We start from the raw sequence: 17429 nt of genomic DNA, 5'->3' as shown, positions 1-17429 counted from the left end.
TATATTTAATCTTGAAAGCAGATTTTTTCTACATAAATATAACATTGCCATAATATGAACTGTACAATTAATATTAATATTCCAAGTCACGTGTAAGTTATTTCGTTAATTGTATTGACATACTTTTTGTAGAAAAACTATTATCTTTAAACCTTGGCATAACATATGTTTTTACCGGTAATCAAATGTGTGGTATTACATGAATTGTTGTTTCATGTAATACTGTGGTTTTGTTTTAATATATAACTGCATTTGCATATAATATGTAATTACAAAAAAAAATCTTTCAAATGCAGCTTATAATATATTCTCTATACATACGAATAAAATTAACCCATTGAGCCCCGAACGGCCCGATCGGTCCACGACACAATAGATTTTCTATTGTGTCTGTGATTCCGGGGCCTGAGTTATCAATTAACTGGGTACGTGCATCTTTATATTTTTATTATTACGTTAATTTTAGTACCAGCGCCATCTTTAGAATTCATGTGAAATCTCTCAGTACGTAACTCGCGGCAATTTTTAGTTTCTCAGTTTTCGATGTATTCAACTAGATGGCATTAACGGTACGAATAGTGTTTAGTATGCAGAGGCAAATAACTGAAATACATTATTCAAGACGGTACTTGCATTGCAAATTGTCTTTATTGATTTTATTGTAAATGTGCCTTTAACACTCCTTTTTCAAACGTTTCCTTTGTTCAAGAGAAGTGGAGAAAAGTACGTTCGTAACGGCCAAATAATTTTCAGTGATATCAGTATTCAGTATATTTGGAAACAAGCATTTTACTTAGGTTTTATTTCTCTTAAAATCTAAAATAAAACAAATCAATATTTTTAACGTTTTACGTTCTTTCACTTACGAGTCTAAGGGTTTTCTTAGTTAATTAAAACTATGAAATGAAAGACCGATATCATAAGTTACATAATATTATAATTACACATCAAATTTTATTTAAACCTATTTTAAACATTTCAAAGATAAACAGAGTTCATCCGTATATTTGATCCATCGGCAGGAAACATATTAGAATTTGAATAAAATTTCAACAATAAAGCCTTAGAATCTTGAGCTTAGATTTGAACAAGTCGGTACCGAAAGCAATAGGGTACCTAAAACTATTTTAAAACTAGAAGCGTTTCACATTTCCCACAGAATGTCTATTGTTCATGCTTAAATTAACACTACACTACATCTGGGGTTCGAGTAGGCCTGTGGATAGGGGTGGGTCCGTCCGGAGCGTAAGACGGATTCGTATCTCCGCGCTCACTGTCAATGTATCCGGCATTTTCTATAATTCTACACCGCGATGTGTCCGGCTCATGCTCGACGTAGACCAGACGCGCTGGCCTTCCGCCGAAGCTCGATATGCCAGCCGGTGGCGTAGACCTTGTGATAGAGCCTTCGCGAAGAGCGACAGATCCCCTTTTCCTTTCTGGGGCCGGTGACCCCCTGTACTCGGATGTGTCTGGTCTTTTGCACCGCAGTAGCTTAGCGAATGCCGCTCTGAAGCCAGCGTTTTTCCACGCGTATATGAGAGGGTTGATGCCAGAATTGGACATCGCTAGGGATGAAGTCAGCCTGTAGGCGATGGGGTTCTGGAGGCGGACGATCGGTAGCGTTTGCGCACACGCCACCACCACGAATGGCATCCAACATATTGAGAAAGAACCCAGGACTAGAAGTACCACCTGAAACAGATTAAAATAATAGTTTAATATATGTATTAACGCAACGGATTATGTTTTAAGTTTTGAACTTAATAAAGCTTCGAAAGCTTTACAAAGCATTTGACATGTGCGAGTTATTTTTATACTTTTTCTTTAATATTCTTATACAGGGTTACTTGTAAAACACCGGCAACCTCGCAGGACAAGATAGCTAACATCATAAGTAACAACATTTGTTCTACGACTTTTGATAATTTGTTAGATTTTATTTTCATACAAAAATAAATATTCATTTAATTTTCCGTCTGAATATTATAAACTCTACGCCTCCCAAAAATTACGTAAACAAAAAGCGAACGAGAGGGGGAAGGGGGCGTCGCGTCGTCCATCCGATAATTAATAGAACATAGACTTACAAATGTAAGGAGAGTACAATAAAAGTTTAAAAAATCATTTAAAAATAATTTATTGCGTTATGCCAAAAGTCGTAGAACAAATGTTGTTACTTATGATGTTAGCTATCTTGTCCTGCGAGGTTGCTGGTGTTTTACAAGTAACCCTGTATATAGCGCTTTGGGGAGGCCTTTGCCCAGCATTGGGACACAACAGGCTAATACAATATAATATAACAATTTATTGTGTCAAACAAAAAAGGATTAAATCAATCGTGCTAATAAAATCTTAGAATTTCCATTTTAAATATTGCAAAATAATCAGCAGTGTTTTAAAACGGCTTTATTTTATAATGATATAAAACACGAGGTACCTGAATACTTTTCCAATCGTTAGCGCCCGCGGGGCAGCAGGTGTTGGCCCGCATGCGGCGCGCGTGGCACGTCGCCTCGCGCCATATCCGCCAGTACAGGATGAACATCACCATCCAGATGAGCGAGAACATCGGCGCTAGGATGCTCGTTGTGTACGTTTTTGGGACCACCTGCGAATTGGAATACTCAAACTCAAACATTTATTTATTCAATTATACTTCATTGAGATTTGAGAAGCACTTTCGAATCGTCATTACATATTTTTAAAATTTACCACCGATTCGGAAAGCAGTATCTATGGAGAAGAAGAATATAGGGTGTTAATTACCTTACCATATTAGGGTTCATGTTATCAATTAATTGACTTGTGAAGTTGTGAGGCTTGTGAAAATAAATCTAGCAATTACGGTATACAGAGTCGGGTAAACTTTACATTATCTACGAAGTTATTACATACTGTTCATATAACTTATTAAGATTTTAATTATCACGTGAGACTTTAATTTGTTAAAAAATGAAAAGTTCTTCATTTATAACATAATGAAACATAGTTCTCGAACACAGCAGTTGTTTGGAGCTATGCTTAACTCAATAAACAATTATCTGTTCATTATAGAAAACTCGTGGGTAATATATATCAGATATGCTATCGGTGTTTATCGCTGAAATATTCATTATCATGTTTACTGAATGATGGGACGATGGGTTTTGGATAACCCTAGGGTTCTTACTTCTTAGGAATATTTTTTTGGCATAGAATCCATTACGATATACATAATGTATAGGATTGCACGATCCCTTCGGGCGTAGGTCATAAGGTACGATCATAAATATAATATTAAGAACGACGAGCATTGCTCACTTTTACTTTTTTACTTTGTATTTATTCTATCGTAAAGTTACCTTAAATTTTGGTCCAAAATGACATTATACATACCACATTCATCTCGCACGACACGCCGTCCTGCCAGTCGTTCCAGAAGATGGGTATGCAGCTAATGCACACGGCTACCGACCAGGTGGCGCTCATCAGCAGCCGCGTGATCAGCTTCGTCATGTACCGGCTGTAGTGCAGCGGGTGGACTATTGCTATGTACCTGCAGTTTAATGAAATGGGGAATATGGTGTTAGGAAATTTTCTAAAGTTATAGCCAATATTTTAAATGATATTTCACGGATGTGAGCTTTGACAATAATCAATATTTATTTATATTCATTAATGAAATACTAATTAATAAAAGGTAGCAACGGTTTAAAAAAGTTGATACTTGATTGTATTGTATTGATGAAATGACGCTGTGGATTATTTTGCAAAAACGTTTAAGACTCATTCATTTCTAAATCTGAGACTAGATAATGCATGTAAAGTTCGTGACTCGAGATTGCAATAGATTTTTGTAAGTTTCCATGAGAGCAAAATCGTGATCGCACGCCATCCTCACCTGTCTACAGCGATCGCAATGATGTTGTAAATGGACGCGAGGCACGCGAGTATTATCAGAATGAATCTCATGAGGCACGACCACTTGATCTTGCCGAAGTCGTCGTTGAGGTAGAAGACGAGGTGGTAGGGCAGCGTGAGGCCCACCATCAGGTCGGAGATGGCCAGGTTGAGCACGAACTGGTTGGAGACGAGCGACGAGAGGCGGCGGCTCATGGTGACGGCGAGGATGGTGAGCGTGTTGCCGCTGATGATGAGCAGCATGAGCGCGCCGTCGACGATGCTCCACGCCCAGTAGTTGTACAGGTCGGGAGCCGTCGCCTCGGTGCCGTTCCACCCGCCATCGCTCTCGTTGCCCAGTACAAAGTCCATACCATCGCTGGTCGCTTGCGCCAGCGATAGCTCCGACAGATTCGACGTCGTGTCGAACTTTTACACGCACATATTTAACGTCACACACATTTTTGCACTACACTAACACGGTTCGAACATCGCGCCTATTTTGAACACCACCGGTATCTGAAACAAAGTGACTGTTGATTAGTGTTACAGCAAATAGTTTCGTTTGTAAACAATCCATTAAATAAGAATTGACCATTTATTATTTAAGGCTGCCTGGACTGAATGAGAATTGAGTTTGCTGAATAAATTTAAATATCTTTGAAGCGAAAAAGCAGCAGTAGAGTGGTACTAATAAAATCACAGTCCATATTAATGTCGAAACATTAAATATTACTCCTCAACAGGCTTTACGGCTGCATTATTAATAGGATTTTTGCTAGCAATTTGTTCGTTAGCGGCGCTCTGGTCCACTGAAATATTTATGACCAACGAGGAACGACCTTTGACTTTATCGATTCTACTGCATATTTAAGCAACCGTAAGATGTTATACATGTATTGTTATTTCTTGGAAATCTCATGTTTGTTTCAGAAACTTGTGTGATTTCATGAATAGAATGAGACGATTTGAAATTCATAAAGTTAATCTTGTATGAGTCGGATTACACGTTTCAGTTACATTTTTCAGCGTAAGAATAAGTTTTTTTTTTACGAAAAGTCATTGCTATGATATGAATGTAAAGTGAAAGCTATATTTAAGAATCAGTACAAACCGAGAAAGTATGATTAAACGTTAAAATATAGTTTCACAAATATTTGCAAATAATGTTTGTAAATGCTTTCTAGATAAAAACTACTTCCATATTATGTAAACGATCTTGGAAGTGGACGTAACATAAGTCGGTTTAATTAATTAATGTAAAAACATTTTATATTTATAACACACTAAAAATATAGCGTATAAAATTACAATTTCAAAAAACCTAAAAAAATTACTCTCATAAAATATGTGCTTCCAAGTAATTAGCTTATGAAATACCTCGTTAAATGTGTATGATATTCATGTGTAATTTATATAAAGATGTGTGTTTTCGCCGCGTGTTCACGTATTCACGCAGCGTGGAGTTTTCGTGGTCACATTTATATTTAATGTGCCCATTACATAACTTTCCCGGCCTTGCTAGTTACAATATCGATTGACTGTAAATGGGAAGATGTTTAATTATAATATATAAGTCTATATACGAGTGTAACAAATAAATCTTTTACTAGGATACGTTTAATGCACATTATATCCAAAATACATGTTTATGTAGTCTTATTCACCTCGGCAAATTTCTATCGGGAAATTCTATTCATATTTAAATTTAAAAATAGTTATTTTTAATTTATATTCTTATTGAGAAGTTGAGTTTAAAGTTAGATTATGATTTGATTTCGTTCTTTAATATGATATTTACATTTAAAGTACACATTTGACGAATTTCACAAATGTTTTACAAATCCGATTTATCTGATTGCAACTGGCTGTATGTTCGCACATAATTTATTTTCACGTAAGCCACAATAATTATCCGACAAGCTGATGTGTGGGATCATTATTGAGTTCAAACAGAATTTTGATGTTACATATATTGAATTCATAATACATAGGAATTACTAAACACAATATTATGCTTAAATTAATCCCTAAATACACTTGGTTAGGTCTTTTAATAGTACTGAAATAGATTAATGAAATAAGTTTCTCAGTGAACATCTTTAGAAGTTATTGTCTGACACAAAACACCTAGAGGCAAAAATAATTCTGAACTTAAATTGGGCTCTACGTATTTTGTAAAGTAATTTAAATATTTATGAATAATAATTTTGGTTAAAAAATTCAGATAGGAAGTGATTACATGAAGAGAAAAAGATTGTCCTTTACTTACTACGAGGAATTAAACCTTGCTTGTAAAACATCATTTTTCTCAGTTTTTTACACTTATATTCTTGAATTAAATTTCTTTTAAACTATTCATAATCTAATAACCCCACTTAGGATATTTTATCCAACTTAATTTAAATAGTTATTTTCAATATTGGTACATAAGTTTAATTATAGTGTATCTATGTTCATATAATCTCTCTAATGTGCTAAACGTAGTTGATTGTTTAACTGTTAAATAATGTATGAGCTTGATTATCCATTACCGTAAATTATCGTTTTCGGAAATATCAGTAATCCACACTCAGCATTGATCGAAGTGGGATTAATGTTGTGTTGTTATGCTATCAATCCTAACTGGCTAGTTAATAATGCATTGTCATCTAGTCTGATTATTTTACTGTATTATTTTTATTAGTTATACCTACAGAAACTTGTTGTGACGTTATGATATAAGTGAGGAAAAGCTAATCAGTTCGTACTTATCAAACGATCTTTTAAATAGTATATGACCGTTTTTAATAGTAACCGAAACTTTCGTATGTGAGTGACATATCTAATATATATAAATCTCGTGTCACAATGTTTGTCCTCAATGGACTCCTAAACCACTGTTAAGTGGTTCGAATTTTATTATAATCGGTTACGATTATAATAAAATTCGCACACCATGTGCAGTTCGATCCAACTTGAGAGATAGAATAGTTTAAACATGTAGGTACCTACCACGGGCGAAGCCGGGGCGGACCGCTAGTTATGTTATAAATTAATGAAATATTTTTACTTAGATTATAATAATAGCTCCTTAAAAATGAAATATTTTTACTTAGATTAAAATAATAGCTGTGACGTGGCAATTATTTCAATGGGCGTTATTATATTAACGCAATTAAATTCTATAATAATCTATCGTTACCGCACGAACACACTACACAACTATTTCAATATATCTTCACACTGTTATTTTCTGTTTGTACAAGCTGTACTGGTCAACGCACCCTACAAACATCCACATAAAGTTTTCCCTCGCCCTTTTGGACACTTAAAGTCTCCCCCAGTACAAGTACATGAAAACAAAATTATTGGGTCTGACGTCGGGCCTAAGCCAGTGAGATATGAACAGCGGGTTTACTGTATTGTGACGTAAGCATCCACTAAGTAGGGGATCAATCCACAGAATTGTGGGTGATGAAGATTTTTATATGCTCGTAAACATTGCTAGTGTTGATAGACTAGATACATTTTACTATGGATCAAATATTAGGCATTGTAATACATAAATTTAACAGAAATCTATTCCTAATGTGTATCATGACGAATTTTATATACTACGGTACTTGTAAAGTTTATTAATTAGTTGATATGCTTAGACTTGAAACATCTTACTTATAGTTCAATTATTTACAACTATAGTGGGCACTGTTATACAGAAATCTATTCCTAAACTCCCTTATTCAGAATGTAAATAAAGCCCGATGCGAGGTGAAACGGAATAATCCGGTAAATGCAGCCCTCACGGCTGTTTACCCTGGTAAACGTTATCATTGCAAGTCAATCGAGACCCAATATTCTGCGCACGGCGGCGATTGCTCAAGCTGCCTCTAATGCCCTTTGTGTCCACTCACTGATATCGGTTAAGGTTCTATTGTTACTGATCGAATAAACGTTTGCGAGATGTTAAATATGCTGCTGCCACCAATGCTGCCACCAATTTAAACATGCTGAATAGGAATTCAGCATGTTTAAATTGGTGCTATGTAGAGGTATTTATTAATTATATTGGTTGTATGCAAGTGTTAAATCTTAAAGTACGATCAATACCTGTACATATGATGAATGCTGCGTGTCGCGAAAGATTAATTTTAATTGTATCTAGACAGATTTAACATTCAGATTGGAATAAAAATCGTCAGTACATACCTACTGACTATTTCAAACTAAAGGTAAAGCTTCTTTGAATGAATGTTTCGGTGTGATGTGTAGATAGTATTCGTTATTTTAAAAGTATTAGGACTGAATTAAAGATTCCACGATCGTAGCTATGAACGAAATTCCCACGCACTCGTTTCAATTTGCGAGGATGTAAGTAACTAAACCTGCACTTAATGGAATATTGAAGATAATGTGAAATATTACACGTCGTAGTAAGCGACGCACCTAACTCATTGATATGCAGCCCGACTAACCAATCGCGCGAGTAATCCGACATCTGCCAGCCCAGAGCATTGGAAAATGGAGACATGGAGACACAGTTAATAAACAACGATATTACAGCTTAGGATTTCTGAGGAAATATACAAAGAACTTGAAACATTAATTTAGAACACAATATGGCAGACATGGCATAAAACATTAAGAATGATCATATGCAATGATTGATATTTAGTATAATTACCAATTTCAATATAATACAGATAATAATCAAATGGATGATACATTAGATATATGGATGTCGTAATTTATAAAATTGCTACGGTTTTCGGGTTGATTTGGAGCGATTATTACATCGGATCGATGGAAGCGAAGGACACGTTTCGCTTATAGACGTTTTATATCTGGTCTTACTTGCATGCTCATTGAAATTGTGGGAAGGTGCCATGTGTGAAGAAATATGCACTTTGAAAAGTTATCGTTGAACGCTGTAGGAATAACTTTAATTTCATACATGCAGTTGAAAACGACACAAGGTTTTTCAAAGATTATAGTTTGTTGTGTTAAAAGATGGGACTCTAAATGACATTATAAATGAAATGCCTGCGCTATGGCATTAAAAAGGTTCAGGAAAGTCAAAGTCCTCATTAGCGACTTTCATAAAGCGTCGCTATTCGACCTTAAAACTCTGCAAACATTTCTGTTTTAATATTGAAAATAATTAAGATTCGTATAGAACGGCGATCGTTATAATTGATGTGGTATTTTTAATTGAACGTTTGTAGAAATGTTGCGGCAAATTAGTTTCGTACGATTGGGATTATTAAAGGGGCAAGGAGACAACGCGGCGTGTGTAACCCCTAATGTATGAGATCACTTGATGTCGTAAAGTATTCCATTAGGAATGGTAAACGTTGCAGAAATAAATAAACGTTTTATGAAGCACGCGCGGGACTAAGTGACATCCGGAATTTAGGTTAACATTAAAGTTAACGTAAATATGTGATTCACTAGTGCCTTCCGGGGTTTCAAGGCAATGCTGGTTGCTAGGGGAAACCGTTTGGTATAGAATTGGTTCGTGCAAAAAAAACGCAGGAAATCGTACCTATTTATAGAAATTGCTAATGAATTTAAATATTTAGTACGGTTGAAGCTATTGAAACCGTGCTTTAAAATTGAAGTATCAAACAATTTTCCGTACCGTGCACGAATTAAAAATGCAAACCGACGAATTGATTTTGATATTTCATGTTTCGGATTCGGGTGCTTTTGCAACTCTAATAATATTGGAATAGTCAATGAGTTTGAAATAATAAAGGCCTCTCCCGTAAACTGGCTCTTGAGTACGGCATTACGGATTCATCCAGTGAGGCAATGTTGCCCACTCATTTATTAAGAAGATTTTGGGTATTCAGCAGACGTTTGGGCCTGTGAATTGGAGCGCGGCTAAGTGCTCCCAAATTTTGTATTGTATAATCTAATTGTCGGGAATGTAGTTGAACATTGGAATTGGGATTTAATAAGATTAATTAGGTGTTTACTGATTTCACTTCATGAATGCTTGGATTGAATACGTGATGAGATTTCAGTGTCAATATGCTTCGATAGATACTTAGTGTATTATTTTAACGCACACACATAAAGTGAAGAAATACATAGTTGCTTTGTAGCTACTTTCTTGTGTGAAATAATTTCATTACTTTGTGAAATAATATGCTCTAATTGTTTTAAGTCCACGCGTTTGAAGTAGGTAATAAAAGTAATTACTGCGGAACATAATAAAGGTATACAATGAAATAGGTGTAACAAAGTATTGCCTAATATGAATTTGAAATCGTATAGAATAATCGCTGGAGTAGGTGTTATCGATGAAAATTGTTTTTTGTTTCCCTGTAGGAATTGCAAATTACATTTTAATGGCTAAAGTAGCCGATTTTATTTGATGCGAAACGTAGAATTTAATTTAGTATTACAATTTCAAATGAGATATGTTAAATATTTCTATAAAATTAAAACCGAACAGCGTTCGGCAACATCTTACGAGTTTTGAGCTATATTTAGGAAATTGAATGATACATTTTTTGTGGGATCAGTAAACGTGAGTCAGCTGAGTGAGCCCATTAATACGTCCATTTATGGCTGTTTAATGGTTATCTAAAATGGTGGCACGACTCACGAGGAAGTCGTGTGGACAATTAGACAATATCACGCTATTAAGACAAGTTCGCTATTTTATGATTTAAGACATCGTTTCCGGAATGTCCTATGACTGTGTTTTAGGATTGTATTTGGATTTTTGATACAGTTACACGTCAATGAACGGTGAAAAGCTTGTCTCTCTTGTTTTTGGGAGTTGGAGTGGGTAGTTTGTGTGTTGTTATAGTGCGTTGTGTTCTTATATGAATGTGGATCTTAAATATAAATAGTCGTACATATTTTTCTCCTCAAATGGGACATTTATCGTAGATAGAGTGGAAAGCAAACTTGATATATTGTTGTGATTATTTATCAAACTATCAGACTTCTTACAAAGTTTATCTTTCCCTCTCAAGTTTAGTAAGCAGTGAGTCTAGTTTATATCTTTAAATATATATTAAGTATTTGTATGTACAAATGATTATTTAACACTACCTAACAGAGATTTAATCATCAAATCGTTAGTTGAATGTAAATAAATAAATAATAAAAATAAATAAATATTATAGGATATTATTACACAAATCAACCTAGTCCCACAGTAAGCTCAATTAAGGCTTGTGTTGTGGGTACTATGCGACAATAAATATAATATTTAATAAATACATATATAGATAATAACACCCAGACCCAAGAACAAATAATTGAGTTCATCACACAAATATTTGCCCTGACCGGGGATCGCACCCGGGACCGTCGGCTCAGTAGGCAGTTACTTTACCACTGCGCCAACCTCGTCGTCATATAATGTAATCCAATTACCCAGCGCGCACGAGCAACTTTGTCTCCGCAACTATTTTGTTTTTTTTTTTTTTTTTTGTGTGGTGTCTCTCAATGTTAGCCAGAAGGGCTTCTACATTTTAACGGCTCTCCCATCAATTTTTATGGGGAGTTGCGTCGCTACGTGCGCGCACTTTCATACTAGCCCATGGGTGGAGAGACAAAATAGTTGCGGAGACAAAATAGTTGCGGAGACAAAGTTGCTCGTGCGCGCTAGCTCATGCATTTCCGAATGCAAAATGAAAATAAAAATAAATTGCCAATATCAATTCGCGATACATTCACTCAAATTGAAATCTGAGGTTGTCATTATTATTGAATTAGCATTGGCTTTCTGTCGACGCGTCTCCGCGGTGATGATTTTGCTCCTTTTCACAAAGATTTCAATATAATATGTGTGATATTATGATGTCGGTAGTTTTTGGTTTAATATACATCAAGTATGCAGAATGTTTTCCAGAAATGTAAATTTGTAATTAACTATGTAAGGGTTTAATAAAGCAAATGAATAGTTGGACTGACCTGATTATTATAAAATGTATTGTACGAAATTTTCTGCACATTAACGAAAATGTGAATAACAATGCGAGCTTTATATCATTTTCCAAGCACATAACACATATGTTTCACAACCATGTGTGATTTATCTACTATAGTGGTAAATACCCGAACCGCTAAATTAAGATAGGTATATATTTGTTCTTCGTGCCGTTTGCAGAGCCTATTCAAATAATGTTTATGAAGTGTTGTGTAAGACGCGATTATCGGCTTTCTAGCTTGTGTCATAGTTGTTAGTGGGAAGTATATATGTGCGTAACATACGGACAAGTTATATGTTGTCTGTAATCATTATGAACAAGCTTAAGGTCAATGATTGAAAATTGTACCTCTAACGCGGAATTGCGAGAAACAGACAATGCGTGAATTTATATAAAAAGCTACCTGTGCCTCGCGGTTTTACTCGCATTGCTCCGCTCTAGCTATAGCCTTCCTCGATAAATGGGCTATCTAACACCGAAATAATTTTTCAACTGGGATCAGTAGTTCCTGAGATTAGCGCGTTCAAACAAACAAACTCTTCAGCTTTATAATATCAGTATAGATAAAAGTATAAAATGTGTTATAATTAATGTTCTGTAACAAAGGTAAGATTTTCCCTGCCGCTCCGTTTCATTAAGTTGAACCTATAAAATTAAATTATCTATTGTACTTCATTACGTATACTGTGGAATAAACGTGTCGATAAGGATCATTTTGTATAATGAGATGGGAGTTGCGTCGCGTTGTATTGCCAATACCTACAAGGTATTAGTTTTTCTTCATTATACACACAGTTTTTTTAAATAACATGTAGCGCCAGTCTATCAGAAATCGTTAAAAAAATATAAGGCGGGTAATAAACTCAATTAATTTCCCTATTAATTTAAGAGCACTGATTATCATTATTATTAGTACTAATACACTTTTTCAGCTTAAGAAATTGTACCTATAGTTCATCACTTTTATTACTTTAAACCTTTAAACATTTTGTCATTTGAAACTTTGCCATTTGAGAGGTTTTTCAATAAAATATTTTCATCGGAACACTTTCTGAAACTTTTTCTTTTAATAGACTTGGCTTATTGGTAACTCGGTTAAACGAGTTTTTGATTTATTCGGAAATCCTTTCTCAAACCCAAACTAAGTTACAGTTATACAACGTTATACATTCATTGATTGATTACATTTGCACATACCTAAAACTCTTCATTGAACTTCGAATCTAATACAAAGATTCAGACGATAACATAATCTTCTTTATATATAAAAATGAATCGCAAAATGTGTTGGTAAGCGCATAACTCGAGAACGGGTTGACCGATTTCGATAATTCTTTTTTTATTATATTCCTTCAAGTACCAGGATGGTTCTTATGTAGAGAAAACATAAATATGTACCACGGGCGAAGCCGGGGCGGACCGCTAGTCTAAAATAAAACATGAATCATGACTTATAAAGATTCCCCACATAATATAAAAACGTCTTCTTTTCAATTCATCGATTAACCTTTATCTCGTATATTTGGATTAATACATCTAATAATAAAGTCAATAAGGAAATTCCAAAATAAAGCCAATCATAAGCCACGAGTAGTTGAGATGAGTTATCCGGGGGCAGACACCGTGAAATGAGTTGCTCCAACCGATGGCTATTGTCCATTTTGTTACATATTTTATACAATATATTATATAGTCACTGGGTAGGTAGGTTCATAGAGATTAGGTAAGGTTTAAGAGTAACTAGATATAGGTATTATTGTTTTGATCTGATGCTAGACGGAATATCGTTAGGGACTAGGGTCAAGGATGTGAGCTTTTATTTTTATTACCTAAATATTCGTAAAAATGATTACTTTCGACCTCATATTAATGAATAAAAGTAATTTAAAACTCATTTGATAAACTTCTTTCAGTCGATAAATAGAGACAATAAAAAGCTCATTAGCTAATTAAATTATTCCTTTACTCCTATCAAAAATAATAAAAAAAAAACATAAAACCATTCCCTTATTTCATCGTTCTATTTCACACAATTCAACGTAGCATATGGCAATCTATTTTCATTCATACTACCGTGTAAACATAACTGAAGATAATATAATATCAAACCGAGATCAATCATTAGAATCCGGTATAATCTTCCGGTATTCCTGTAATACAGTGTTGTGTTGATGCCAAACTTGCGGAATGAAGCTGTACGAGAAAGTCAATTTGGGGAATATTCCTGGCAGGTTGGCGCAACGTTGATGAATTCTGGACTCTTGGAGGTAAAACTAGAACTTGTGTTATAAATGGTGTGGAAATATAGTCTTCGCGTATTGAGATAGATTTGTTTATCAGGGAATTAACCCTATAAGTAAGATAAGTAAGAACAAAGGGTATTATTGGTATTTATACCTTTATATTTTCTGTCCAAATAATACTTAATTCAACTCATCAATTTTATTTGACAATTTGTCTCTGTAAAATTTTTCATGAAGAAAGATGCATATGAAAGGAAAATTGCGTTATATTATCAAGTATTTATATTATGTTTAATGCAGTAACATTGTATCGTGATATAAACAGGATTCAAAATCAAAACGATTCGTCTCGATTTCTGCGTGTCTAAAAATATATCATATGCGTACGAAACTTCTATCTGCGGATATATTTATATTTATGTAGGGAACGTGCAACTGCTAGTGCATTCTATTATATATTTTTGGATAAATCTGAACAAAGGTATTAAAAAACAGTGAATCACATTTAATGTTCTGTGACAGAAATCGCGATGTCAGTGTAAAAAAATGTATCTAATAATAATTATGTAGATTAAGTGATATTTGTTTTGAGTAGTTTAGTTTTCAACAATCCACTTACTGCTCCTACCTTTCACTGTTTCGATAGTTATTCAATAGAATCTGGCTCGTATAAAAGTTATGAATCGCATCCAATATCTTTTCGATGGCCGACGCCGATGGCTTTCCAAACTATCGCTTGCAGATATTGGCCATTCGCTACACAATACACCAGTAACATTAGTTACAAGTGGGAGTTATTTAGAAGCAGTATAAATTGGCCGTAATGGAGCTTATCGACTGTAAATGCCTTTGGATTGTCCTTGGGTGTGTTGACCTTGCGACCGGTCCCAATAATGGGGAACGACGATTTATTGCGGGCCTAAAAGATTTACTATTGCTCATTTGCGTCACTGTATTGAATTGGCGATTTCTTCTTGTTTTCATACGAGCAGCTCGTTTGTCTTTGATATTACGAATGCGACTGAAATTATGCGGTGAAAAAGATTTGTGTCCTGTACAAAGTGAGTAAAAATTGTGTAGTTGAGCGCGCATTGTTTGTGAAACCGTTTGACTGCAGTCTCCCCAAGGAAAAATTACCCGGAATGCTTTCATTACCAGTTGAATGAATTCGGGCGGAATGAGGTGTCTTCGATTCCGAGTCTTTTTGTCCCAATCGAAATAGGTCATATTATTCAAAAAGATCTTCTAATTTATTGAAACAAGTACTTTTTCGTGAATACTATTTTTTTAAAGTTGAACAAAACAGATGAAGGTTTTCAGTCTAGCATGGCCCGTTATCGAGCAGCCTTTGCATTATATTTAGTTACAAAGGCCGATCGACCCGATGTTATCGCCTTCTAAATGTAGCGTATGCCTATTTTGGAAACTGAAATGCTGAGCTGTACGAATTACGAATCTATCGAGCTTCGTGCGGTGGAAACGTATAAAATATTCGGTTGGCACGTAATGCATGCGCAGTACATCATATGCATGCGGCCACATGGCATACAATCACGTGCGGCATCCTCAAGGTCGGGCCAACCTAGTTACAGCCTACTCGCATATTAACTATGTTTCACTGTACGTAATTGACGGAATTCCAATTTTTGTAAGTGGAAATTGTGTATTTAAAAATTATTTCAGAAGCTTTTCCAAGCTACTTTGAATGTTTCAGTCGCAATACTCGCGCTATTCATAAAAGAAAAGCAACAATTAAATTTTGCATATTTATGCGCTGTATGTATGATGTCCGTCGAGTGGTAAACATTGCCTCTGTTTCAGTGAGTGGAATTGAATACTCAAATAAAATTGATTCGAAATCGGATGGTTACATAAATGGGGGCGGGGTTTAGCTGGATGCTTACGTAAGGAGGTCTGAGGGAGCTTCACTATAAATTGCAAAAGACTTTTAATTCTTTCTCCCTGTGGTTCAACGTACGCGAAACGCTTGCTTATTACAGAGTTATAAGGTAGCGCGTTTAACTTGCGATAAAGTGTAAAATCTGTAAAATTTAAGTTATAAAAAGTTTTTGCATGATGTGAAATGTGTTCAAAAGTAGTGATCGTGTGTGTACACTGTCCTATAGTTTTCAGTAATAAATTTCCGCGTCCGACACAGTAATCGCACCGGACACGATTCGACAGCACTGCAAATACTTGTCAAACGGATATCAGTCGTCGCTCGGAATCCGCAGAACCCGTCTATTGTCAATATTTACCTCAACGGTGTTTCCATTAGTACAAACGAGCGAGAGTACTTTCCGCGACAATCACTACGCATCACAGAATACATAAACCACTTTTGTTTTGTCAACACTGCGGGCGATCACTGAAACTTGGATTTTTATTTCGATACGATAATAATTTCGGGTGGAGTGACGTGCGGTCGCGTCGGCGCTCGGCATCGGACTGCTTCATGTTCTTCGGGATTGGAGTTTCGCGGCCTTTGTGGCCACCGGCGTGCGTTAACAAAGGTCGACGTTTTTCGCGATGGTAATGAAGGGGAAAGTTTGTTTTTAATCCGCGGTGTTGCTGTTTCATTAGCTGTTACGTTTGTCTCTGTAACCCCGCGCTTGTCACCGTACGCCGGTACGGCGAGCGCATAAGCTGTGAAAATATTCATGTTGCACTGTCGCGGTTGTGATGATGGATAAAAATTTGAGTATGTATGTGCTTCGCACGGAAGAGCACATGAAGCTTATTAGTTCTGAATTATATGTATGTTGCAGTGTGTAAATTAAATCTAAAGGCCTACTATATAGGAATATAACTCCTTAATGGTTTCTTTAATATTTGCTTTTAATTATTTCGCGTTCGTTTCGAAACGATGTTTGCTTAACGGTTAATTTACAAAGGAAATTCATAATGGAAACCGTTTTCTTTGAAAGAAAAGCGGAAGTGAAAAGCCTCACATTAACACATTGTTTTCAAAAAATACATTTCTGTAGGGGTTCTTCTTGTTTTGAACGACAATACTTCTACTATTGGATTCAATTTAATTAATCTTTTAATATTTAATATAAATAAGTTAAAAAGTTTATCTAGTTAATTTGTAGATTTTCTTAATGTACCAAGTATCCATATTGACTCAAACATTTTCCCAAATAGTTTGAAATGTTTGGTTGCGGTTGTTTTCGGTAGACAGGCTTGGGATAGGCAAACTTTATCTGGGCTTAACAGTTACGAAGCTATCGTATTTTGTTGAATAGTACGATGATGTAAGGTATCTACATAAAATTTATTAGATAGATAGAATGTTCTAAATTTTCTATCCGTATCGTAACCTTGCGTGGATTCCAACTCGTAAAGTCGATGCAGTAGGGGAGACCGA

General features: G+C 35.3%; 2 protein-coding genes across 3 annotated transcripts in view; one reads left to right on the top strand and one right to left on the bottom strand.

The window, feature by feature from the left end:
* Positions 1 to 17429, top strand: part of nonC (serine/threonine-protein kinase Smg1) — a 94885-nt gene that overhangs the window by 7102 nt on the left and 70354 nt on the right. The gene's annotated exons all lie outside the window — the stretch shown is intronic.
* Positions 903 to 16496, bottom strand: mAChR-C (muscarinic Acetylcholine Receptor, C-type). 2 transcript variants are annotated; one of them, XM_090108006.1, is made up of 5 exons: positions 16318 to 16496; positions 3884 to 4415; positions 3379 to 3538; positions 2441 to 2611; positions 903 to 1695 (listed from the first exon to the last, which is right to left on the bottom strand). In XM_090108006.1, exons 2-5 carry the CDS (start codon positions 4252 to 4254, stop codon positions 1189 to 1191), a joined length of 1209 nt encoding a protein of 402 aa, XP_089964132.1. In that variant the 5' UTR covers positions 4255 to 4415; positions 16318 to 16496; the 3' UTR covers positions 903 to 1188. The 2 variants fall into 2 exon arrangements, with proteins under 2 accessions (XP_089964132.1, XP_089964131.1); XM_090108005.1 differs by having other exon boundaries at positions 3884 to 4401.

The sequence above is a fragment of the Colias eurytheme genome, chromosome 12 (assembly GCF_061535395.1).
Source record: "Colias eurytheme isolate Ceu_HAF_F1 chromosome 12, ilColEury1 Martin Lab GWU primary, whole genome shotgun sequence".
Classification (NCBI taxonomy): Eukaryota; Metazoa; Arthropoda; class Insecta; order Lepidoptera; family Pieridae; genus Colias; species Colias eurytheme.
This window is presented reverse-complemented; position numbering and strand designations above follow the sequence as displayed.